We start from the raw sequence: 26,225 nt of genomic DNA, 5'->3' as shown, positions 1-26,225 counted from the left end.
TGGGTGGGTCGTCGCGGGGACGGAGAGAAGTGTCGAGGGAAGCTGGGTAAAGTACATGGGCACTGGGTGTCGTAAAGAAGGAATGGTGAAAGAGGGAGAAGGCAAAGGCAGGCCAGGGAATGTCTGCAGACTCTGGCCCTGTGCCCACATCTTTCCTGAGAAGCGGTGTGCCCAGAGGCAAACAGGTGGTGGAAGAGGCAAGCCCTGCATCCAGGCTTGCTGATACTGACCTGTAACCCACCATCTGGCCAAGCTCTACCTCTCCCTGAGTCACAGAAATGAAAACCCGGTGGTTGGAAGCAGCTTTAAGGGCCCCCAGCTTCTTTCTTACCCATCATTTCCCACGCCAGTCAGTAGCAGAGCCAGTTTATGCAACAGAGACTGTCCAGCTCCAAAGTATGGGCTCTATCTGGACCATGACCGCAAACACTTTAGTGGCCAGGCAAATGACATAGGTTAAGTGGCTGGGTGTAAGACAACAGGGGCTGGGGCTGTGAGGAACTGCAGGCTCTGCTCGAAGGCATTCAAATTCAATTAAAAAAAACATTGGGCCAGCCAAACAAAACTTATCTATAGCCTGAGTGAGTGGGTGAGGCCTCTAGATGGTTAAGTTTGCTGCCTAAATGGTCTTCCGTATCCCCTGACAACCAAGATGTCTGTTGGATGCAGATCTCCAGAAACAGACTTCAAGCTATGAACCACTGTCTGCAAAGTGGTCCTGAGCAGGTCTTTGCTCCAACACTTCCAGAGGCTGGGTGATCCTTACTTCCCCAGACAGCCTTGAACGGGGCCTGCTTACCCGTACCATTAGAGCCACTTACCACACCTGCCTGTTGTAGACCACTTATTGGGGTGGGGTGCCCAGGTAGGGGCATATCTTTTATTTTGCAAACTTTTTTTAAGCGTGGAAATATTTACTTTATTATAAATAAAATACAAGCTCACTGTGGAAACACTGGAAAATATGGAAAAGCAAAAGTTAGAAAAGAAAAACTATCCATACCTCCCTTAAGCACCTCCCCTACCCCTTCCCCAACGCCCACCCCCACCCACCATTCAGAGAAAAGCATTGTTGACACCTTGGTGCATATCCAGACTCCAAGTCCTTTTTTTAAATAAGTAAAGCTCTAATCTTCTTTCTGGCTCCATAACCTGTAAACCCAGCGAGGAGATGCTTCACGCACCGCTCACACCACGTTGCTTCTCTGGCTGTGGAAAGGGATTGCACCACGCCAGCCGCACGCTCTCACCAGACCTGGGTTTCAACACACAGGTCTGACCTGCGCAGGCCTTTAGCCCCCCAACCTCCTCGAGGGCAGGCACTAGAACCTATCTTATCCTCAGAGACTCTACAGCACCAGGCTCACGGCAAGTGCTCAATATAAGTGTTTCTAAATACACACCCCTGCCCCGCCCCGCTCCCTCCACAACCAACACACCTGCCTCAGCCGCTACGACCCGGAGCACAGAGGAAACACAACCAAAGCCTGAAGAGAGAGCACGCCTCGCCGTCTCCTAGGTAACCAGGTCCTAGGTTGGGGAGGGGGGCCCACGCATGCGCACGCTCACCCTTCCTTCCCGTAACCTCCAGAAGAAAGCAACCCTGAAGACTGCCAGAAGCCGAGCGCGCATGTGTAGTTACACCAACACCCCTACCGCCTCCGCCTTCTGTCGATCCGTCAGCCCAGCGATCTCTTCTCTATAAACACTGTCCGGAAATAGTGCCCATTCCTGGAAACGAGGCCTCGTTAACCAATCGTTGCTTGGGGCAGTAGGACAGAACTGGCTGGGACTCGCTGTCTCATTGGTTAGATTGGAGGAGTGGGCGGGGCCAAGGGTCTAGGTGAGGCCAAAGCAAGGAGGCGCGAAGCGAGGCAAATTTGCTGCCGCCGGCGGAGGCGTGGCCCCGGGGATGGCCGGGAAGGCGGTGAGGGGGCGGGGCCCGAGGCGGGGCGGGGCGACCGTGGGCCCTGAGAGCAGCGGTCGGCGACCGGCGGCGGGAGATCGAGGACGAGGGGAGCGTGACACTCGCTGGTGGGGGAGATCGGCGCTCGGCCGGTAGGTGACTGGAGCGAGTCCCGGGGCGAGGGGCAGAGGGGATGGGTCGCTTCTCAACCCGGGGCCGGGCTGCGGCCCGGCCCGCCGCCCCGGAATGGTGGGGGTCAGCGACGCGGCCGGGGGACCCACTCGCGCGCGGGCCCTCGGCCCTGGCGGCCGGCCGCCGGCGCTCCCTCACGCACGCTGCCGGGGCCACGGTCTCACGCCGTGCTCAACCAGCACACCCGCAGGCCACACGGTCGCCCGAAGCGCGCGCAGGGACGCCTTGCTTCCCCTTCTCCAACATCCTTGTTCCTCCGCGCCAAGCTGCCCCACCGCCAGGCCTGCCCCTCCTGCTCTGTTCCCTGGATGCCCCCCAGGATGAGGGCTCACCTCGGCACCGGGCGGAAGGTGCCTAACGCCCAGGTGCGCCGGGTCCGTGAGCCCTCCCACCTGTCCGGGCAGTGAAAACCTCAGGCCTTTCCTGGGAAGTTCTGGGGTCACACCCCGAGCCTGGGAGAAGAGGCAGAACCTGCCCTTGCCACCCAGCGGGGCAGTGCAGGCTACTCGCAGCATATCCTCTTTCTCTCCCTGACCCGTCTGTAATTCTTCTGTCCACTCCACTCAGGACTTTATCTGTCGGCTCAGATAAAATATCCCACCTTGGAAGCCCATCGTGGCCCTGGCATCCTGCAGCCACCGGGCACCAGGCAGAAGGAGGCCACTTGTAAAGCACAGAGAGTCCCACCTGCCCGGGAACCTCCTCGGTGCTGGGTAACTTCAGAAAAAGCCGATTTTTCCTAATTGAAGTTAAAATATTGCTCTCAGTCCTAAGGGTGGACTAGGGGATGAATGGAGAAAAGAGACAGAAATCAGTGGTGTAAATGGTAAAATTATTATTTTTTAACTGGGGGACAGTGAGTACCTGTCCCTTGATTAAGAACTTGAAAAGCAGATGAAGCTAAATGATGAGAGGTGGGGCCTAATACAAAATAGAAGTCTGAAGTTTATTCCAGGAAAAATGTTGAAAACCCCTTGACTAGAAACATGGTCTTTCTGAAAGATGAGAGGGAGATAGTATCTTAACATTAGTGATGTGTTTTTTACTTAGTATCTTCATACCTGTAACCTCCTTTTTCCTTCAGATGTCTGTGTGATAAGATAGTATTGTCCTGCTTTAGAGGTGAGGCATCTGAGGCAGGTGTGTGTTTGTCGGGGGCGGGGGTGTAAATAGATCTTGCCTAATGCCTCATAGCTAGGACTCAGGGTGAAGACTTGAACCTGGGCCACTGGAGTCTTTCCCAGGCTCCTTGCCCTGGACCAGGACCACATTATGGGACTTAAGATGCAGGACAGAGGGAGAAGTGTTTGCTGGGGTATTTATGCTTTTAACATGAGAGAACAGGTGCTTGTCTTACAAAGTGTTTGGATTTACTCTTGCTGTTTTTTAAGTGATGTCAAAGTCAGTTCCTTTGGTGCAGCAATGCCAGACATGTGAGATTTTGAGACACCTTGAGGACATCCTCGTTTATTTTGAAGGGTGTGGTGAACTTCTCAGAAGGCCTCAAAGTAAAAGTACTAGTCTCTGACTTTAATTTTAGAAATATATACCCAGGTATATGTTCCAGCACTTTTGTGAAATCAGACAGCGGTAAGCCGCCAAGCTTTAGGTCGCCTTCTGACTGTTTCCAGAGTATAAGGAGCAGTTAGCTCTGAAGGGGGTTTTTTGCCCCTGGTATTGTCAGTTAGAGTTTGTGGGAGCGGCACCACAGAGACCCTGCCAAATGAGCCTTCATCTATTAAACAAAAATGTCTGGTTGGCCATCTCGCCTCAACAGACGGAGGTTTGGTTCCTCATTTTGGTTCTCCTGTTGAACACTGACTCCATTGTGATCTGCTTGGAGTGTTTGTATATCACTTAATGTTGAGAAGCAGGCCTGCCCTGATTGGTTGTCCAACTCCAGGCAGCTGTTGTGATTTTGTTTGGTGCGTGGTAACAGTTCATCCTGACCAGGGTCTGGTGAGAGACCTGTAGATATGTGAAAGAGGTAAAGCCCGATCCAGGGTTGTTTTCCTCATTGTTGGCACCCTCTTAAGAGTGTCCTATCACTTTGGCCTGCAAAGTCACTTTTAATTTCCTATTTTTTTCCTGTCTCTATGGGCAGCACATGAGCTTTCCTAACAGGCCTGCCTGCCTTGATGAAGAGCTGAGAGATTCATGTTGGTTGACCTGACACATGTTTTTTTCTGGGAGAGTAATTAAGAAATCTTAAAACCAAATTCAGTCCTAAATCAAAAGTGTAAGTCAGCTTGATACACACATAGGCAGCATCTTTTGTACCAATGGCTTCCATCATCTCAGAGGTGTTTTTTTTTTTTTTTCCTGGCAAAAGGTTAAAATGCAACTAAAATTCTGCTTTCATGATTAATAAGTCACTACCGCAGTTGTGTCTGATGCTTCCTGTTTGCCCCATTTTAGTATTTCAGTTAAACTGGAAACATCTGAGCCTTATGGGCACTTTTGATGGCACCAACGTGAAATTGGCGGGAAGGGGGACAGTTCCCTGTCAGTGGATTTAGGGAGCTTTAAGGATAAGCCAGCCTCTCTGGCCGCCGCATGCCTGAGATCCTTCAGCAGGGAAAGGAATAGGGGGTTGAGCACCTTCAAGGACTAGGTGAGCGTTTAGAGTGATGCACGTGTGAAGGCTTTGCATTTGCTTGGTGATGCTGACTGAAATGTTGAAAGCAGTAGATTAGAAATGGAAGGCCAAACATAGGGCAGATTGTGTGGTAGAACATTTCAGTTGAGCTGAGCAAGACACTGAAGTATGCTGGATTTGAGGTCTTCAGTTCTGGCCTTGTCTTACTGCCTGAGTGACAATGCAGAGAAAAGTCACTTTTTCTCAGAAGCCTGTGCACCCTTCTTTGTACTCTATCAGTAGTTTAAAAGATCCCCTTCCTGTGGTTGCCAAGGTGGGGGGGCAGGATTGGATTGGGAGTTTGGGGTGAGCAGATGCAAGCTATTACATATAGAATGGATAAACAACAAGGTCCCATTGTATGGCACAGGGAACTATATTCAATATCCTGTGATAAACCATAATGGAAAAGAACATGAAAAAGAATATATATATGTATAATTGAATCACTTTTCTATACACCAGAAATTAACACATTGTAAATCAACTATACTTGAATTAAAAAAAAAACAAAGATCCCCTTTCCCTTGCTATTTTATACCCTTTAATCTCTTATCCTCCTGACATAAATCCTTTGAAATTGTATGGCATCCAGAGTAATGGTACTTAGTGGCTATTTTCTGTATTTTCTCACAATACTCCCGTAAAGAAAGGCAGAGACAAAGATCAGGAATGTGAGGCCTAGTAAGGAAATAAAGGGGATGAGATTACTCAGGAAATCAGTGTCATGCCTAGAAGCTAAACCCACGTTTCTTGATATCTAGTTCACTGCCTCTTCTACTAACTTACTCATGAAAGGGTAAGTTGTTTTCTTTTTTTTTTTTTTTCCAAAACAGGTCAGTTTTGAATATAACTAAACCAGGGTAGCTGCTTTATTTATCTATTTATGTTAACAAGTATTAATTAATAAGTGTTAACAATTAATTATTAGTTGATATTGATTGTCCATAATAATTATTATTAACAAAAGTCTAAAAGATGAATAGAGCATCCTCTGGGCGAGTCTGCTTATCCCCATTTTACAGATGCAGAAATTAAAGCAGAGTGGTCAAGTGATTTGCCAGGAGCGGTAGAGCAAGTCCACGGCATCTTCGTATCCAACTTGGGGGTTTAGGCTGTCGGGTCAGGTCCAGGTCTGCCACTGTCTGCCTGTGTGATCTCAGGCAAATCACTTCTCTTCTCCAAGCATTGGGTGCCTCGTCTGTAAATACTTCGTGGTGTTGTTTTCAGTAGAAAAGGAGAGAATGTATGTAAAGTGCTGAGCTTGGTGCCTGGTACAGAATAAGTCATAGGACACAATGGCTATAACTGCTGATGGTGGTTGTAGTAGTAATCGCAGTACTAGTAGTTGCCGATTACCACTTTGACTAGACCTGTTTTCTGTAAGATGACGTCAGGAAGGGTCACACTGCCTGATAAGGGCAGTCATTTTCTCAGCAGGACCTCCTGGGGGACATTTCTTCTGTCTAGAGGGTGTAGCTGTCAGGTTTTCCCTGTCTTACACTAAATACTGCCCTTACCACCCTCCAAACGAGTCTAAAAAAGCTCGGGCTCTGCCTGGTCAGAGTTGGCGAACCTAACCCTTGGCCACCCTCGGCCCTCCCAGGGCTCTGAGCAAGAGGCAGAGCTGAGCCTTTCTAGGGCCGTCCTGTGTCCCCCGTGCAGCGAAGTGGGTCCCACCCTTAACTCTGGAGGGAAACAAAAGGAAAACACTGTGTAGAATATAAGTCAGCAAGGACTCATTCTTCTCTGTTTGGGAGACCAGGAGGGAAACCTGGGTTCTGTGGGGCAAGGTTCCCACCACCATGTGGCAGCCTCAGCTCACTACGCTTTGTCGACTTATTGCCAGTCTGGGGGCCCTGGATCCGCAGTCAGGGACTTGCAGATTTCCCTTTAAATCACCCAAGAAAAAAACCAGTTTCACATTATATTTTAAATTCTTTTTTTTCCTCTTCATAATACAAAACAAAAATACAGGCTCCCACCAGGCTGACGTTGCCTTTAAATAACATTTTGTTTTCTCTTGGGGAAGCTGCCTTCGTGGCCAAAGAGTCATTTCTAAAGTGAACTTAGTTTTTAGAAAAAATAGATTACCGGATGTCAAGCCTCGTGTGGAGCTCAGTTCAGATGAAAATGAAACCAGCAGATCTGGAGTGGCAGCTCCACACTTCACTTCAGGCTGGAGGTGAGAGGCAGAGTGTGTCTGGGCCCAGCTCGGTAACTGGTCGGCCCCACAGGGTGGATTTGATAGGCGCCTTAGTCATTTTCCAGGCAGCTTTGCTTAGGTGAGCAGAGCACTTTCTCTGGAAGGTGAGTCACCCTTGCAGGGGTGTAGGTGACAGGCCATTTATTCCCCAACTCAGTCGCAGAGGAAGTCTTGAACAGACCTTGTTGAGAAGCCCTCTGCCAAAGATCATGTTCATTTCGGTCCAAGGGCTTTGGAGGCAGGGGTAAGGAAGCAAACCGAAGGCTCCCGGAGCTTGTGGACTGACAGAGAGATGGATCCCCCGGCAGGGGGTTCCTGTGGACCCGGCACAGAGCCCAGATCAGCAGTGTCACTGCACTCTTGAGTCCAGCCACCTTGAGGGTGGAAAATAGCCCACTTGCTGTGAGAGTCAACAAAGAAGCAGGAGGGGAGCTTTGGCTCTAGGGAGCTGGGAAACCCCTTGGCAAAAAGCAGAGAGATGCATACCATACTTTGGTGTAAAAGACCTTTTGGGGAACCCTTTTCTACCTGCTTTCCTTTTCGCCACCTGAGTTGGAGGCTCTGAAGAGTTCCAGTGATTAGGAAGGCTAGATTCAACCCTGGATTTCAGGAGACTTTGGAATTCTGAGCCTGCCATACTTCTGGAGCCAGTGTTTGGACTCAGAAAGAAGGCGCAGGGCTTCCCTGGTGGCACAGCGGTTTAGAATCCACCTGCCAATGCAGGGAACACGGGTTCGAGCCCTGGTCTGGGAAGATCCCACATGCCACGGAGCAGCTAAGCCCGTGTGCCACAACTACTGAGCCCACGTGCCACAACTACTGAAGCCCACACGCCTAGAGCCCGTGCTCCGCAACAAGAGAAGCCACTGCAATGAGAAGCCCCGCGCACCACAACGAAGAGTAGCCCCCACTCACCACAACTAGAGAAAAGCCTACGCGCAGCAATGAAGACCCAACACAGCCAAAAATAAAATAAATATATTTATTTAAAAAGAAAAGAAAGAGGGCTTCCCTGGTGGCGCAGTGGTTGAGAGTCCGCCTGCTGATGCAGGGGACACGGGTTCGTGCCCCGGTCCGGGAAGATCCCACATGCCGTGGAGCGGCTGGGCCCGTGAGCCATGGCCGCTGAGCCTGCGCGTCCGGAGCCTGTGCTCCGCAGCGGGAGAGGCCACAACAGTGAGAGGCCCACGTACCGCAAAAAAAAAAAAAAAAAAAGAAAAGAAAAGAAAGAAGCGGCAGAGGGAACTCCTGAGCCATCTCTTCCACCTGGTTTCTGGGTGCTGTGCCTTCTGACCCTCTTACCACTAAAGCCGTGACCAGGTATCCTTCAAGGCAAAGAGTTTGTTCGGACTCTGTGTTCTAGACCAGTGCAGTTGGTGTTGAACTTCACTGCTGAGGGTCAAGGACCTCTCTAAGCAATGTCCAGATCACCCCACCAGGTGGGCTTGACTTCATTGAAGCCACAGGGGAAGAGCTAGTGTTACCTTGTTTCCTTTATCTGTTGCAGGCTCCCCTCCAGGCCCCCCTACCCACACCTCATCCATCTGGACTAGCCAGCAGTCACTTTGGGTGGGCATGGCTAAGTGACCTTAGGCCTGAACCACTCTGTCAAGAAAGAGCTCTTTGAGTTATAGCCTGGAAATGATCATAACCGTTTGTGTGCTTTGTTTTACAAACGAGAAAATGGTGACCCCAAGAAGCTGAGTTGCCCAAGGCCACGCGGCTAGTTAATTGCAGAATCTGAACTAAAGTCCAGGCTCTTTGCACTGTGCTGTGCTGCTCCTTGAACAGAAGGACTCCTGCAGTAGGAACTGTACTTTTTAACTAGCTCCTCCTTCATATCCACACCCAATCCCACCACTCCCTGCCTTTCTTCAAGCTTTGCCAGACCTGGGGAGGCTGGAGCCGAAGCGGCAGCTGCTCTGAGTCTAAGAAAAAGTAAACGGAAATCTATTTACTTGACACTCTCTTGTACCATGAGGTTCGTGTAACCAAAAGGAGGTGAAGGTTGATAAGAAAATACAATTCTGGGCAGGGTTACCTGGAAGTCTCAAAGGTTGCCTACACTTGTAGGTCACTGTCCTACCTCACCAGGCAGTATCGTACCCAAAGTGGGTCTTTAGTAGCTATGAATGATTGATTGTGAGGCTGCAAACCCACTGGGCACCAAGAAGCTCCTCTGCATCTTTCTCCTGTTGTGTTACCTGTGGTGTGCAGGTAGCCAGAAGACCCAGAATAGTTGGGCATCATTCCCTCAGGATCCGTCCAGCTCCTCTCAGTGAAGAGGCTCTTTCTTGTGGGCAAAGCTTGATGTCACATCTAGATGGTGGCCCCCATAAGTGCAAAGAGCTGTTGTATCTGAGATCCACCACCCACCTTCTGCTGACTGTGACATTTCCTTTTATCAGAACGGAATTAGTCCTGGTTAATACTAGGGATAGGTGGGAGGCTTGGGAGGAAGGGGGCTTTGCCAGCCTCAAATGAGGATGCTATTGCCAATTAAGATTAGAAATGGAGGTACTTCCCCGGTGGCACAGTGGTTAAGAATCCTCCTGCCAATGCAGGAGACACGGGTTCAAGCCCTAGTCCGGGAAGATCCCACTTGCCGCGGAGCAACTAAGCCCATGCACCACAACTACTGAGCCTGCGCTCTAGAGCCCACGAGCCACAACTACTGAGCCTGCGTGCCACAACTACTGAAGCCCGCACGCCTAGAGCCCGTGCTCCGCAACAAGAGAAGCCACCGCAATGAGAAGCCCGCCCACCACAACGAAGAGTAGCCCCCGCTCACCACGACTAGAGAAAGCCCGCACGCAGCAATGAAGACCCAGCGCAGCCAAAAATAAAATTTTTTAAAAATAATAATAAAAATATAAATAAAGAGCCTGCCTTCCAGAGATCCTCTGCGAACATTCCCTGTCATACCACAGGTCCCAAACCCTTTCCTCCCTTCCTGGGGGAGGACAAGAATGTGACCCTGTGTTGAAAGGGACATGTCCTCAAGCTGCTCACTCAGGCCAGTCTGTCAAAGGACGTGTAGGGCAGCATCTGAAACAAGGCCATGATCAGGGTGCCACTGCTAAAGGGCGGAGCTGGACTGTGTACTTCCTTCCATTTACCCCTATATGTTGGAAGCCTTCTGTGGAAAGCCAAGTTGTTTGGGTTTCTTGTTTATTCTGAAGTTCCTCAAACTAGTTCCTCAATTTCAGGACCAGTCACCAATAACTACAATGAACTTGAAGCCTCTTCCCTTCCAAAGAGGCTGAGCCCGTCTTTCTCCATCTCCGAAAACAGGTAGACCCTGCTTGAAGCCAGTCCCACCTGTGAAAAGCAGAGTTACCAACCAACAGAGGAGGGAAGTGGTTGTGTTGCAGCAGGATTGACCATAGCCCAGGGAACTGCTCCTTGCTCAGAATCCAATCCGAAAAGTTAAATAAGGAAAAGTTTTTCACAAGCAGACCTTGCTTGCAATGATGACCTCAAGGCTTGGCAAGATCCAGAAGTACATTTTGACTCATCAAAGAAAGCTGGTTGTGTTTGGCACGATTTTAGTGTTGAGGGCAGTTAATTGCACTATAATCTTTGGAAACTGATCGTTATTGAGTGGTACATGCTGCAGCCCCCACTTAATCAGAATATTCAGTTACACAAAATACCCCAACCTACAGATTTCAGTGATCCTATGAAACTTTTGTATATAACATACATTAAAAATTCCTTGCTGTGTATTGTAGAAAATGAAGTGGTTGAGGTTTTTCTCAATACTACCCCGCCCCCCATTCTCCTGCGTAACTGCCTCTGGGGATCAGTGATGCCCCAGTGGCATCCTTTCTATATACTGTTGGCTCTCCTCATGCAAAGGATTTGAAAGTTGAATTGAAAATGTCGTTGTAATACTTTTCTTTTAAAGTTTATACAATACCCTATATCAGGGCCTGGAGACAAAGTAATAACCATGTTTATGAATTTAGTAACTGATGGTCGAGGCTTTGCTATTAAAAACAAAAACAAAAAAACAGTAAAATAGGCTCAAGAAGCCTGGAGCCAGGCTTTATACAATGAATGGTGAATTTGAACTTCTTCATACTGTTGGTCCCTGGGATGGGTCCAGCTGTGCTGGGCATGGGTGGGCTAAGGAACTGTACAGGCCTGCCACATGCTTGGAGTCTCTGATCCCCATTGCCATTTTAAAGTTGCTTTTTCCAAAACAGAGGCTGGCTGTGTTTATGCTTCCTAACTGAGATGCTTCCTCCTGGGTCGGTCCCTGGGTTTCTCATTAACAAACCTTTGGCTTGTGGCAGCTTCTGCATTTGGGTCCCAATTTTTAAAGCTTGAATCGTTTGAAAATGGATTCAGTGTCACGGTTAAGAGTATGGACTTTGACATAAAAGAGTCCCACGTGCAAATCCTGCTTCTGCCACTTCCTTGCAGTGTGACCATGGGAAAATTACTTGACCTACTGAGCCTCAATTTATTCCTCCATATAAGGGGAATGATACTAGAGTTATTGTGAGGATTCAAGAAGTAATACACATGTAATACATAGCAAGCATTGCCTAATGTACCTAATACATAGCAAACAATAATAGCTGTCATTATTATTTTTATTATTATTGACAACCAGCATGTAATTCTGTGTATGCATATAGCAGCAGGTTGTTGAAAACACCCAAAGATGTCCACAGGACAACTGATTTCGGCTCTAGGTGCCGAGGAGTTCTGGGTCCTTGTTCATTGTGCACTGGTGGGTCACTCTTGAGTCCATTCAGAGCTGAGGCACTGCCGGGAGAGAGAGGCTGGATGGCGTGTGCAGAATGCTCTTCAAAGAACAACCCCCTCAGGAATTCCCTGGCGGTCCAGTGGTTAGGGCTCTGCGCTTCCACTGCAGGGGACACAGGTTCAAGCCCTGGTCAGGGAACTAAGATCCTACATGCAAGGCGAAGCCAAAAGAAACCCAAACAAACAAACAACACCCCTGTCATGGGTGGTCCTTTTCCTGCTGGCTGCTCCTGCCTCCCTGCTCTTGGGATGCTCCCCTCCTCCTTTGACTGTGCCCGTTCCAGACTTTCCTTCCAACACTAGGGCTGCTGGCTGGTGGTTTCAGCTCTGCCCAGGCGAGGACTGTCAAACAACTGGCACTTCCAGTCCCGGAAAGGACTGCGCATCTTGTAACAGCTTCCCTCTCACTGGAGGTTCTGCTAATGTTTCTAGAGCATCCCCTGTGTGCCAGGCACCCTGCTGGGCATTTAAACATTGTTTCTTCTGTTTAATTGTCCTGTAAAATCCTGTTATGTACGTTTGAGGATCCTTATTTAACAGATGAGATACCTGAGTCCCAGATTAAGTTATCTGCCCATGGTTACACACCAGATTCAAACTCAGATCTTATTTTTTCTTTTTTTGCAGTACGCGGGCCTCTCACTGTTGTGGCCTCTCCCGTTGCGGAGCACAGGCTCCGGACGCGCAGGCTCAGCGGCCATGGCTCACGGGCCTAGCCGCTCCGCGGCATGTGGGATCCTCCCGGACCGGGGCACGAACCCGCATCCCCTGCATCAGCAGGCGGACTCTCAACCACTGCGCCACCAGGGAAGCCCCCAAACTCAGATCTTTTGATGGCAAGACCATCCTGTTAAGTAGCTGGATGGCCATCCCTCAGGATCATTGAGTGCTATGTTGGAATAAATGACATCCAGGGCCCTTCTGATCTCAAGGTCATTTTGAGATTCCTTGATCATCTATTTATCCATCCACCCATTTGCACCGACTAGATAAGCACCTTGAGGGCAAGGATAGTCTTTCTAGCAAATAACTAGTGTAGTGTTTGGTAACCACCTGTGCTTAACTGATGGATGCTGCCTACTTCCCTGACACATAGAAACAGGAGAGAAGAAAGGGCCACTAACCCACTAAGAAAAGGGTTACCCAGGAATTCTGATCCCAGCAATTTACCACCTAGAGTTACTTGTAAGAGTGCACAAAGAGGGAATTCCCTGGTGGTCCAGTGGTTAGGACTCTGCATTTTCACTGCCGAGGGCATGGGTTCAGTCCCTGGTCAGGGAACTAAGATCCCACAAGCCGCAAGCCGTGCAGCACGGCTGAAAAAAAAAAGAAAGAAAAGTGCACAAAGAAGTGAATAAAGGTGTTGTTTTGCAATATTACTTACAAGAATAAAAAATGGAAACAATTTGAAAATCCATCCATAGAAGAAAAAGTGCAAAAATGATAGTACATCTGTACCATAAAATCTTATGGAACCATTAAAAAGAATGAGATAGATCTACATACACTGAAATGGAACAGTATTCATAATTCATTGTTAAGTGAAATAAGCAACGTATAGAATATTATGTATGTATAATCCTATGTTTATTTTAAAAATGGTCCCAGGGCTTCCCTGGTGGCACAGTGGTTGAGAGTCCGCCTGCCGATGCAGGGGACGCGGGTTCGTGCCCCGGTCCGGGAAGATCCCACATGCCGCGGAGCGGCTGGGCCCGTGAGCCATGGCCGCTGAGCCTGCGCATCCAGAGCCTGTGCTCCGCAACTGGAGAGGCCACAACAGTGAGTGGCCCGCATACCGCAAAAAAAAAAAAAAAAAAAGTCCCAAACTCTATGTTCGTATATGTACAGTAATGGAACTAGAGGGGTTTACACCAAACCTGTTTCTAACGTTGCAGGGAGAAGGGAATGGTGCAGGGATTTTTTTTTTTAATATATACACTTTTTGTATTGTTTAATTTTTTATAATGAACAAGTATTATATTTGTATTTGAAAACAAAATAATTTTTTTTCTTTTTTTTTTAAAAAAAGAGCAGTGTCAGATATACAAGGAAGCAGTGTCAGATATACTAGCCTGAAACCCTTGCCTCTTTCAGGTTCCCCGGGTTGGGACCAGCCCTCAGATCCTACCCCTTGACATCAGCAGCCACGGAGGGGCCGGTGGTTTTCTCTCAGGTCCAGTTCTGCTGTTTCCCACTCTTTATGGGGCCACTTGTGCCCACGAGCATGTCTTACCCAGCATCTTCACCGCTGCATACATACACTTGTCATTGGATGGGTATAAAGTAAAAGCAGGGAAGCACTGGCCATCAGAGTTGAGGACGGCTGGCACAGCGATCGCTGAGCACCTTCCTGCTTCTTGAGTCCCAACGGATGAAACTCACAGTCCCCCAGGGAAAACTAGAAAGAGAGTGAAATGAAAACCAAAACCAGGAGGGACAAGCTTACCCATCTCCAGCTTCTGTTTTAGCGGCCCTGCTGCCAGAACTCACTGAACAGCCCCCAAGTTTCTGGCAAGGTTTCCTGTGTGTGTGCTGTGTGTGTGTGTGCGGGGTGAGGAAGCAGTCGTCACGTATTTATGAAGCCCCAGTCACAGATGTGGACCAGATGCCTCCTAAGTTCTCATCCCATACCAAGAGACCTTATTTTAGTTACAGCTTGTTTTCACTGTAAAAGTAATACCTCGCAGAGAACATCTCTGGAGGGATATGTAAGAAACTGGTAATGGGGATCCCCTCAGAAGAATGGGGGAGTGGTGGGAGGGACTTATATTTCTCATTGTTTATCCTTTCTGTATTTTATTTTTACCATTTGGAAACATCTGTTGAAAAATGAAGACTGGGAAAAGTAGTACCTCCTCACTGCAAAAAATGTGGAAAAATTAGAAAAGTATAAAGAATATTACCACCACCAAGGGAGAACCATTGCTGCATGTCTGTGCTAGGTGTCTGCATTTTTATAAATGTTGATAAAATGTACAGACACATGCTAGGTGGGATCATACCTTAGATATAATTCTGTATCCTTTTTCTGTTAACGTTGTATCCCATAAGCAATTTCCCATATAGTTAAATATTATTTGTAAGCATTTTTAATGGATGTACTATGACTTATTTAATAATTATCCTCCCCGTGTAATTAGACATTTTTGTTTCAGTGTTTTACTATTATAAAAATACACTGAACATCTTTGTACATCTTTTCCCATATTTCTATCTGCTCCATACTTCCTAGATTGCAATTATGGAGTTGTGCGCACAAGAAATGGCTATCTTCCCTTGGTGTATGATGATTTATCACATTTAGAGTTCTTTCACCTACGTTATTTTATTTAACGAGTAAAGGGAGTGAGGGTGAGGAGAGTAAGGAGACCAGGTGCTATCAGCAGGGACTTCCTGGAGGTGGAAGGCCTGAGCTTCGCCTGGGAAGGACAAGCAGGATGTGCAGCACAGCCCACACAAGGATGAAGCACACATGGAGACGTGTAGATCTGAGTAGCCAGCGGGGTGTGGAGAGATCAGACTGGCCAGAGCCAAACCCTGTGTTTAGGGAAACAGTGGTAAGACAGATTATGGACCACAGAGTTGGGACCAGACCCATAAGCAGTGCACAGCCAACAGATGTCTTTGAGCTTGAGGTTATCTTAAGGACATCGTGATTTAAGATTAGCTTGGCCTCATTGTGAGATGGGAGGGGTCAGGGAGAAGCTGGAAGTGGGTAAGGCCTGTGCTAATAGAATAGTGAGGTGACTTCGTGTCTTAAACATTTGAAAAGGCCTGTAGACAGTGGTGTTCCTGCACACGTGGGGCTGGTTAACTTTTTTTTTTTAACGTCTTTATTGGAGTATAATTGCTTTACAGTGTTGTGTTAGTTTCTGCTGTATAACAAAGTGAATCAGCTATACATATACATGTATCCCCCTATCTCCTCCCTCTTGTGTCTCCCTCCCACCCTCCCTATCCCACCCCTCTAGGTGGCCACAGAGCATCGAGCTGATCTCCCTGTGCTGTGCGGCTGCTTCCCACTAGCTATCTATTTTACATTTGGTAGTGTAAATATGTCCATGCCACTCTCTCACTTCGTCCCAGCTTACCCTTCCCCCTCCCCGTGTCCTCAAGTCCATTCTCTACATCTGCGTCTTTATTCCTCTCCTGCCCCTGGGTTCTTCAGAACCTTTTTTTTTTTTTTTTTTTTTTGCGGTACGCGAGCCTCTCACTGTTGTGGCCTCTCCCCTTGAGGAGCATAGGCTCCAGACGCGCAGGCTCAGCGGCCATGGCTCACGGGCCCAGCCGCTCCGCGGCATGTGGGATCTTCCCGGACCGGGACACGAACCCATGTCCCGTGCATCGGCAGGCGGACTCTCAACCACTGTGCCTCCAGGGAAGCCCCATTTTTTTTTTTTTAGATTCCATATGTATGTGTTAGCATACGGTATTTGTTTTTCTCTTTCTGACTTACTTCACTCTGTATGACAGACAGAGCTGGTTAACCTTGATGTGTGGTGGGAATTAGGGATGGTCATAAATTTTATTCCATACATTTCATCTACCTGGCAGTTTGACCTATGGAACTGGCAGTGAGATTGAGTTTTGTGGGCGTGACAGGTTTCTTTTTTATAACTGACCTGTAAGATTTTAATGATTAATGTATTACATTCACATTTCATATCCTCTTTAATGGGAAATGCTTATGCAGAACTTGCTCTCCTGGGAAGCAGGCCTCAAGCTGGCGAGGAGGCAGGTGTTGAGATTCCTCCAGCTGCGTTTCACTCAGGGTGCTTCTTCTTCCAATGTCTGTTTCTAGGTCCCAGTGCCCACTCCCTTTCTCTGCCGAAGGGGAAATTAGCAAGCCTTCCAGAGGCCTGTAACTTGTGATTTTATCAGCCCAGGCTGGGCAGGTGGTGGAGAGTTCTGTCCCAATGGCAGGATTTTCATTTAATGCCCAGCATCCACCATCTGCCCTTACGCTGTAGGTTCCTCCATCTGGAACTCTGCCCCTGAATTAGACGCCTCTCACTCTTCTGAGAATTTCACTCCTGGGGGTGTATCAGGACCAAGCAGAATTCCATGATCTGGTACCTGAACTCCACAGGCAACCTCATCTCCTGCAGCTCTCGACAAGCTTTGCTCACCAACAACTTCAAGCTGTTTGTGATTCCTACATAGATTCACCCCTGTTCCTTAACTTTTGCCATCCCCTCTACTTGGAATACCCTCTCCTTTTTTCTTGGGAACTTCTCACTCACCCCTTGAGACTCAGCCCAGGTGTCACCTGCTTTAAGAAGCCTTTCCTGATCCCCACCAGGCTGGGCTAGCTGTCCCTCCATGTGTTCCCACTGCATCTGCTATGTGTCTGTGCTGTCATTGCATCTCTGTGTGGTAAGAGACTACTTGTCTCTTTCCCCAGTAGACTGTAAGCTCCTCAATGGGCTGCTGCATCTTCTTCCTCAGTGTACACCCAGTGCTCAGCAAAGCCCCTATACCCAGCAGACCAATACATGTTCAAAGAATTCTGTGTTATAAGATCCTGCAGTTCTCTGCAGTGTGACAGGACACTCCAAAGGCAAGACCTTACTCATCCAGAAAGCCTTAACCTGCCAAAAGTCTCTGGATTTAGAGGCTCCTTATTGCATGCATATAAGTGATTGTTATATCTTTTTGTCTTAAGTATTTGGTCTGATATTAATATTAAATGTTTTTGGTTAGTATTGGCCTGGCATATCGCTTTGCATCCTTTGTTCTCAATCTTTCTGTATAATTTTGTTTGGTCTCTTTTAGTTAGCATCTAGAGGGATCTTTTAAAATCCTGATTGTCTGATTTGAAAACTTAATGTTTTAAAGTGCTTTAAACTAATTTTTTTTTTTTTTTTTTTTTTTTTGTGGTACGCGGGCCTCGCACTGTTGTGGCCTCTCCCGTTGCGGAGCACAGGCTCCGGATGCACAGGCTCAGCGGCCATGGCTCACGGGCCCAGCTGCTCCGCGGCATGTGGGATCTTCCCGGACCGGGGCACGAACCCGTGTCCCCTGCATCGGCAGGCGGACTCTCAACCACTGCGCCACCAGGGAAGCCCTAAACTAATTTTTTTTTGAGATTTTTAAATTTCTTTATTTTTGCTATTTTCCCAAAGGCTTGTATAATGTAGAAACCATCCTATATATTTGATAGAAAAATATGAAACTACTGGATTGTTTACTATTTTTGACTTATAAAAATGATGACTTCATATTGTTCAATCTAAAAGTTTCCTCATTTAATCACATATAATTTTAGTCTGTTTGAGAAATACTTTCCATTGATTTGTTTGTTTCATCTATCTGTTCTTGGACATTTTCTGTTTGGCGAAATGTTCATGGCTATCAAATGTAGTTTTTGTTTTTAGTGGTAAAATGAGCAAGTTAGTTCTGTTTCTCTTTTACATTATAAAGTAATTTTTTTAAATGTAGACCATATGTGCTTAGGTAGATTAAATTCTTTTTTTTTAATAGATCTTTATTGGAGTATAATTGCTTCACAATACTGTGTTAGTTTCTGTTTTACACCAAAGTGGATCAGCCACATGCATACATATGTCCCCATATCCCCTCCCTCTTGAGCCTCCCTCCCATCCTCCCTATCCCACCCCTCTAGGTCATTGCAAAGCACCAAACTTATCTCCCTGTGCTGTGCGGCTGCTTCCCACTAGCTAACTATTTTACATTCGGCAGTGTATATATGTTGATGCTATTCTCACTTCGCCCCAGCTTCCCCCTCCCACGCCCTGTCCTCAGGTCCATTCTCTATGTCTACATCTTTATTCCTGCCCTGCAACTAGGTTCATCAGTACCATTTTTCTTTTTTTTTTAGACTCCATATATATGCGTTAGCATATGGTATTTGTTTTTCTCTTTCTGACTAACTTCACTCTGTGTGACAGACTCTGGGTCCATCCACCTCACTACAAATAACTCAATTTCGTTCCTTTTTATGGCTGAGTAATATTCCATTGTATATATGTGCCACATATTCTTTATGCATTCCTCTGTCGATGGACATTTCGGTTGGTTCCATGTCTAGGCTATTGTAAATAGTGCTGCAGTGAACATTGTTGTACATGTCTCTTTTTGAATTATGGTTTTCTCAGGGTGAAACTAATTTTTTTTACATTCAATTGTTAATTAAGTTGACCAACATATCGTATCGATTCCTATGCCTACCATTGTTTCTTGCATCCCATTTCTTCTCTGGTTTACTTTTCTGCTCGCCAAAGCACAGCCTTCAGTGCTTCTTTCCCTGAAGATAGTACCATCTTTCCCGGAACTCTTGTTGCTGTGTTTGTGTATTGTGTGGATTTTTTTTTTTAATTGCATTAAGAAAATGAAATGACTTGTTAAAACTAATCAAGTGAAAACTGGTAACATCCCAGGAACATGTACTGGAGTAACTCCACTAGAAGTCTGACCAATTTATTGGTGATCCAGCCCTTACTGATGAGACCCCTCATTTTTAGTTCTTGTCCTTCCTGCCTACTCAGGCTAAGAAATTATTACCAACAGTGGGCAGATCCTGCGGGTAAAATAGGGGTAGTAATATGCACATGGGTAGTAATATTGCTCGGTTCCCGAAGTTCCAGGTACCTTTGCCAACAACTTTTATCCTAGAAAGGAACTAAGGATCCTTGGGTCCCAGGGGAAAGGGCCAGGAGTGTCCTGCCTTTAGCCCTAACCCCATGTTAGATGCTCTAGTTGTATAAATTGGGCCTTATTAGTTTCTGCAGGCAGTTTACCTCTCAGAGCCTTAGTTTCTTCATCTGTAAAAATATTACCAACCTTGCAGCGTTGCTGTGAGGTTCATCAATAACATGGATAAAGCCCCTAGCACATGCCCAACACACAGAAGATGTTTAATGAATGGTAGTGACTATGACAGTCCCTGGCACTTAGGAGACTGTCATTTAATACCTGTTGAGTGAATGCAGGAGCCTACCGGAAAAGGTTTCATTGAGGAGATAGGTTATAAAGGATAGGTGAGATCTGGACAGATAGTAATAAAGGAAGAAGACACTCTTTACAGGGAACAGGATGAGCAGAGGAAAAGAATCAGGCTCACCCGTTGCTGCCGTGCTCAGGGAAGTGAAAGGAGCAGTGTGGCTGGAACAGAGGCTGAGGGTAGGGGCTTGGGGAGGGTAGGCAGGGCAGAAAAGGGAGCTGGGACTGAGAACACATGGGGATCTCTGGGTCCACCTGGCCAGATAGCCGTTTTGCCTGGCCAGGTCACTCTGCCCGGCACTTGCCCTTGGTTCCCCTTCCTGCACACCCCTTGTTCTTGATAGGCAGAGGCTGGCCCAGTGTGGCCTAGTAGCCAGGCAAGCTGAAGGCTTAAAAGAGGAAGCATCAGAATGAGATTGGTTTTCAACTAGTATCTTATTAAGGAAGTTGAGTTCCTCTACTTCTGTTATTTGTCCCCTCTGGGCATTCAGAGAAGGACAAGTTTTTATTTCCAGATGAAATATCATGAGAGGGATTTGCCCTGTTCTGCCCTGGCCCCTCAGTGGACATTTTCAAGATGGCCCTATATTTCTCTTTGATATACAGAGAATCAAGGCTGAAGGTGTTGAGTGCCTTAGGTAAGGCTTGACACCTTGGCTGTATGATGCTGAAACAAAGAAGTCCCATTGTCTCAATGAGGGCGTTTATGAGCTTCTATTGGCCAGGCAAGGTGATTGGCATTTCATGTACTCTACCTCCTTCAGCCCTCAATACAGCTCTGAAGAAGCTATGAGAAGAAACTCAGTGGCCTGCTCAAGGTTTAGCATGAAGGCTGGGGAGGCAGCAGTGCACGTTCAGCCCCACTTCTGCAACTTGTCACTGTGTGACTGTTCTGGCAGGCTACTGAACTTCTCTAAAGCCTCAGTTTTCACATCTGAAATTGACATTAATAATGGCCGTGCTTAGTAAATATTGACAATTATCATTCTGAATTGGAGTCATCCAGCCCTCAAATAATCCTGACAAATCAGTAAATCAGTGGCATTTGGGAAACTAGAAGGAACCTCAAAAGGTTTCCTAGGCCACTAGTTTTAAGACTCTTTTTCTTGGAGACCTAGGATTCTGGGGAGGTCTGTGGTGGATGAAGGGAAGCTGAGTATGTGTGGCCCTTGCCCACCTTCTTCAGCAGAGCAGCTGTTTCTAATGTGAATTACGTAGCAGTTGCACGTTTCTTGCTCTTTTATATTGTGGGGGTTGAGGTGGATTTCATTTAATAAAAATGGTCCTGCTGCTTTTTAAAATAAGCTTCCAAGGCTTGACCTCATATCTCGTGGTTCCTAATCTAGTGTTTTTACTGACCTTACTAAAACAGGGAACTGAAATATGATACATTTTAGAAAGGTTGTCATCAAAATTTTAAACATTATTCTCATACCTTCCAGTTAATCAAGCACTCATTTAGTCTAAACCCCATTCCTCTCCCAGAATCCTAGGAACAGAAATTTTGCTGTCAGAGAAAGCATTGCTATCATAGCCTCAGACAAGAACTGTCTAATAGAACTTTCTGCAGTGATGGAAATGTTCTCTGTGTGCACTGTCATATACGGTAGCTAGTGTAACTGAGGAACTGATTTTTAAATTTTATTTTAAATGAATTGATTTAAACGTAAGTAGCCATGTGGCTAGTGGCTGCCATATTGGACAGTGCAGTCTTACAGTATACAGCAGAGGTCAGATGGCAGTCCCTGGCCTCTGGGCATGGGAATCATCCAGAGAACTTGTCAAAAGCACAGATCCTGGGCCTAATGCCCAGTGGCTGATTCAGTAGACCTGGGGCGAGTGCATCTGAGGTGGTTATTCTAACTTGCACTCAGGTAGGAAGGCACTACATTAGTGAGCTTTACCTCGGCATAAAAATGTGGAGCCAGAGCAAGCATTTTGCCCTGGCCTTGATCTTCTGGGGAGACTAGAGCAACTTTCTGAGGAATGTCAGACCCTTGGAGGATGTGATGAAAGCTATGGACCTCTTCCCTGGAAAAAGACAAAAATAGTTTCTAGGGCTCCCAGACCTCCTTGAACCCACATTAAGAACACCTCAACTTGGACTGAAGATCTTTACTAGCTGGTGAGGGAGTTGAGCTTGAGCCCAGGAGCCTTGTGACATGCAGGCGTGTCACACAGATATGCCCAAGGGTTAATCTGGTACCATCCCGCTCATTCCTACCCCCGGATCCCTCCAGGGGGTCATGGAGGCACCACAGAAGAGAGAATAGGCAGTGTATGTGGATCAGGCCCTGAAAGAATACTGAATGAGTTCTGCCCCTTTCCTTTCCCCTTATGTTTTCATAGCCTTGTGGGTGAGCTGAGAGGGTGTGGCTATTGTCACTGCTCATGTCCTCAGCTCCGATACAGAGAGCAGAGGGAAGAATGCATCTGGGGCCTGAGTGGAGCTGTGGAGAGAGTCCAGCTGAGTAATGGATCAGGATTTTGACTTGCCTTCAAAGGCAGAGACACAACGGGCTCCCACTTAGTCCTCACTTCCCACAAGCTGCAGGAGTGAGAGAGAAGGGGCAAAGCTGCGGGGCTCTGGGCTGGGGCAACGAGCCAGGGACCGAAGCCCAGAGCTGGGCAGGCCACCCAATCAGCAGCCCCAGGCTTAGTGCAGAACCCCATTTTTTGTAGATCAGAACCCATGTAGAAGTGGGGAAGAGTGAGGAAACAAGCGTGTGTATGTGTCGGAGAGCTGCTGTCAGGCCAAAGTGTCCTGAAAATAGCCTCTTGAACTTGGAGACTGTCGGTGAGGGTCTGAGTCATGGTCATGTGGCACAGGAAGGCCAGACACAGGAGAAGCTGTACAGCTCCCGGGTCGAGATTTTGTGCCCCTGGGAGGTGAGGGTCAGCCTGTTTTCCCCGTGCCCTTCACAGATTCAGCTGCCAGCTGCTGGGTTAGCTTCTCAGGCGGCCTTGTTCCTCTCTCTGCCTGCTAGGCTGCCGGATGAGTCATCAGGGAACTACAGAGGAGGAGGCCCCAAGCTCAGCTGCCTCAGCCTCGGCTTCTCTGGGACAAGGGAGCCTGGAGTGCTCCTGGAAGGAGGATCAGGAGCCTACCTAGCCACCAAGGTGAAAGGGCAGCTTCTGGGGGAGGGGGTGCCCCACAGCCTGTCTGGAGGAGCTCCAGCTCAGGATGAGCCGTGTCAGGCAGGACAGGCCACTTGAGCCTGAGTGCAGCTCTATAGACCTCTAAACATCTGGGTTTAAGATGTTGGGTTTAAGATCTTGCCCTCGGAGTAAGATTGACTGCTGGCCTCATTTCTCTCACCGTCAGATGAAACTCTGTCTTCATCCCCGATGCTCAGCATCACCCCTTGATTCCGTCATGCAGCCAGCACCGGCTGTTTCATCTATGCCCCACTCTGCTCTACACCGGCAACACCACCTCTGACCCTCAGAAGCCTTCTGCCCAGGGAGGACCACGACTTTCCTCCTTGTGTTTGCCTGCAGCCCAGGGGACTGGGGAGTGGGTAGCACAGCCCACTAGGTCTGGCCCCACACTGCCCCACACAGGCTGGGTGATCTGGGGCAAGTCTCCGCCTAATTAAGCCTGCGACTCTTCAAGTAAAAGTGAGGAGAGGGACTTCCCTGGTGGTCCAGCGGTTAAGTCTCCATGCTCTCAATGCAGGGTCAGGGAACTAGATCCCACATGCATGCCACAAATAAGGAGCCCGCATGCTGCAACTAAGACCCAGTGCAGCCAAATAAACAAAAAAAATTTTTTTAATGAGATTAAAGCAATGTCCCTATAGGCACGCTTCTAATACTATTAGGTTTGAAGGTCTTGGGGTCTGTTTTTAAGATCTCATTTCCCTTATAAAGAGGCTGAGAGAGGTGGGCCCTACTCTAGGCCCTGGATCAAGTCCTTTTTGGAGATGGAAGGGGCTGTGGAGGTGTGGGGTGGGATGACAGTATGGTTACAAGTAAAACAGCCTGCCTTGGAGGGCTTTCACCTAATTGAAGTCAGAACACCCCTTAGACTTCTTAAGGTCATCAAGAAACAATGAGGCCACCCATTCAGCCTCCTGAGCATCCGGCCTGCAGGACCACACCCAGGCATCCAGGCTGAAAGCTGGAGCTGCTGAATTCAAAGCTAGAAGGCCCTTGAAGGCACCCCCCACACCCACACCCCAGTCAAGCTGACTCAGCCTTTCGTAGCCACTGTGGTGAGGCAGATGCAGTAGGAAGGAGGTTTCAGCCTAGTGTTTCCCAGCATCCCACTGTCTCTTGTAAGCTTCCAGCCTGATCCGGCAGAAGGTCAGAGGTGTTGGAGGGTCGGCTTCCCACGGTCTGCCTTTCTCGTGCAAGAGCAGATGGAGGAGTGATCCGGGATGAATGGAGCTACCGCAGGGAAGACCGCATCTGTTAGTAACAGCCTTAGGACCAGGCTGCCATCAGAGAGCACTTATTAAAGGCCTGTCTGCAGTTGATGCCTTCTCAGGCTTTGTCTCAAGCAAGTCATGACCCAGAAGGGCCCTGCCCTTGGGAGTCCACAGCCCCAGTCTTTAAAAAGGCTTCCAAATGGTAACAACCTCAGGGCGGTGCCATTCTCTTTCATGACAACTCTAGCCCACGTGCTCCTTGCACAGATTGTCACAACAGTGGGCTCTCTCTTCCTTCTGGCTTTATGGGAACGCAGAGCTGGTAGAGATGGAGCCCAGAGAGAGGTGACGTCTTGCGCTTTGTCCTCATATTTCTAGAGGTGTCGGTTGGTGTCCAGGGCTCTAATATAAATTCCACTACTAATGTTGCCTGAAAGAAAACTGATACTTAGGAGAGGTTTTCAGCAAATGAGTTTGGACATTACAGAAGGAAGCATGTCAGTTCCTTCTGGAGAGCCACAAACAGATGCATCTTGTGAAAGGAGCCAAGTGCTGGTATTGCCATTTGCATGCTGGTTTTTCGATTTACAAGATTTCATTTATGTGTATGTATGTAATGTTTATATAAATATACACACAAATCTATCTATATATATATATACACACACACACATCTGGATGCCTATGTACACACACATGTGCACACACACATATACATACATGTATCTACCTCTAGCTAGGGAACAAAACAAAACCTTGGTTCTCTCCACTTGGAGAAAAGCCATCATGGATGGTGCAGGCATGTCCTCTACGAAGCAAGGCTTCTGCGGAATCAGTGATGTGACTGATGGTTTTGGAGTATAGGATCCACCACCCTGTTCTGGGGAAGCAAAGTTCACCACAAAACAAACAACAGAAAAAGATTCAGCCATTATTTATAAAGGCAAGAAAGAACCAACCCAGATGTTGGTCCACGTCTCTCCTGGAGGAGGCGGGCTGGAGTTCCCCTTGTGGGGTGGAGAGAGGGGCCATTTATGGTGGAGGGGCCAGTAGGGCTGGGGGGCTCACCCCACGTGGAACAATGGTGAGGTTGCCATTTGGAACATTTGGAGGATAGCTATGTGTGGCATGAGGAAGTAGAGACCCTTTGCCCCCTGCTTTTCTCCTCCCACCCAAGCCTGACACCTGGGCGCCTCGGGGTCTGGGGGTGACCTGCTCTGTGTGTGGTCTCTCACAGGGTGAGCGTGAGCCTGGGAGATGGCAGTGATGGAAATGGCCTGCCCAGGTGCCCCCGGCTCCGCGGTCGGGCAGCAGAAGGAGTTCGCCAAAGCCAAGGAGAAGACACAGGCAACGGAGACGAAGCAGAGCTCCGTCCACAAGCTCGAGGCTGTGGAGAAGAGCCCCATGTTCTGCGGGAAGTGGGAGATCCTGAACGACGTGATTACCAAAGGCACAGCCAAGGAAGGCTCCGAGGGCGGGCCAGCTGCCATCTCCATCATCGCCCAGGCCGAATGTAAGGAGCCCTGGGCTGGGAGTGTTGGCAGAGAGGGCAGGTGGGGAGCCTGCAGGTGGGTGCAGCGCTTGTGCAAGGGTGGTTGGGCACCGATGGGGCTGGACTTACGGTCCCCCTGTGGAAGAGGGAAGTCAAGGTGACCACCATAGAAGACTTGCAAGACACACCTGGGAATTAAGCCAAGGATCAGTGTGAAGTGGGAGCTCGAACAGTGCTGGGGAGTGAAGCACAAGAAGGGAGAAGTGGCAGACAGAGGCCTTGCTCATGACCAGAGCAGGGGAAGGGAGCTGGGAGACAGGAATGCTTGGGCTCCAAGGTCCTGGGCCCTCTCTGCAGGGCCATCAGGCAGGCCTTCTGCTGGGACTTGGGCAGCCTGAGCATCTCTGGAGAGGCCCAGGCAGGAAAGGCCAGGTGTCTCGGAAAGCCTCTCTGGGCCCTGGGCCCTTCACCTCCTTCCACGCAGGTGCTTGCCGCCCCCCACCCCACCCCACCCCCCCCCACCGCAAAGAATGAACGCCTGCCCTCGGGCCTGCAAGGCTGATGCAGGGTCTGCGGGGCATCCTGGGCTGATCCTTTCTGCTTCTACTCACAATACCTCAAGATGGCTTGGAGCAGTGGCTGCCACCGGAGCCTGAGAAACTCCCAGGGGCGTGGGG

At 48.3% G+C, this 26,225-nt stretch overlaps 1 protein-coding gene across 3 annotated transcripts in view; it reads left to right on the top strand.

The window, feature by feature from the left end:
- The first annotated feature begins 1,952 nt into the window (after positions 1-1,952).
- The window catches only part of MAP3K14 (mitogen-activated protein kinase kinase kinase 14), a 43,129-nt gene continuing 18,856 nt past the window's right edge, over positions 1,953-26,225 (top strand). For 2 of the 3 annotated variants that reach the window (XM_089901335.1, XM_022565082.3), the window contains exons 1-3: positions 1,953-2,058; positions 22,671-22,803; positions 25,294-25,569. In XM_089901335.1, the coding sequence (XP_089757461.1) occupies positions 25,314-25,569 (256 nt within the window). In that variant the 5' untranslated portion in view covers positions 1,953-2,058; positions 22,671-22,803; positions 25,294-25,313. The remainder of the gene's footprint in view (positions 2,059-22,670; positions 22,804-25,293; positions 25,570-26,225) is intronic. The other variant, XM_022565083.3, reaches the window with a different exon arrangement.

This window comes from Delphinapterus leucas, chromosome 19, assembly GCF_059928025.1.
Source record: "Delphinapterus leucas isolate spDelLeu-1000000601 "Yukka" chromosome 19, BTC_Dleu_Yukka2, whole genome shotgun sequence".
Classification (NCBI taxonomy): domain Eukaryota; kingdom Metazoa; phylum Chordata; class Mammalia; order Artiodactyla; family Monodontidae; genus Delphinapterus; species Delphinapterus leucas.
The sequence above is the reverse complement of the archived record's forward strand: the minus strand, read 5'-3'. Positions and strand labels throughout refer to the sequence as shown.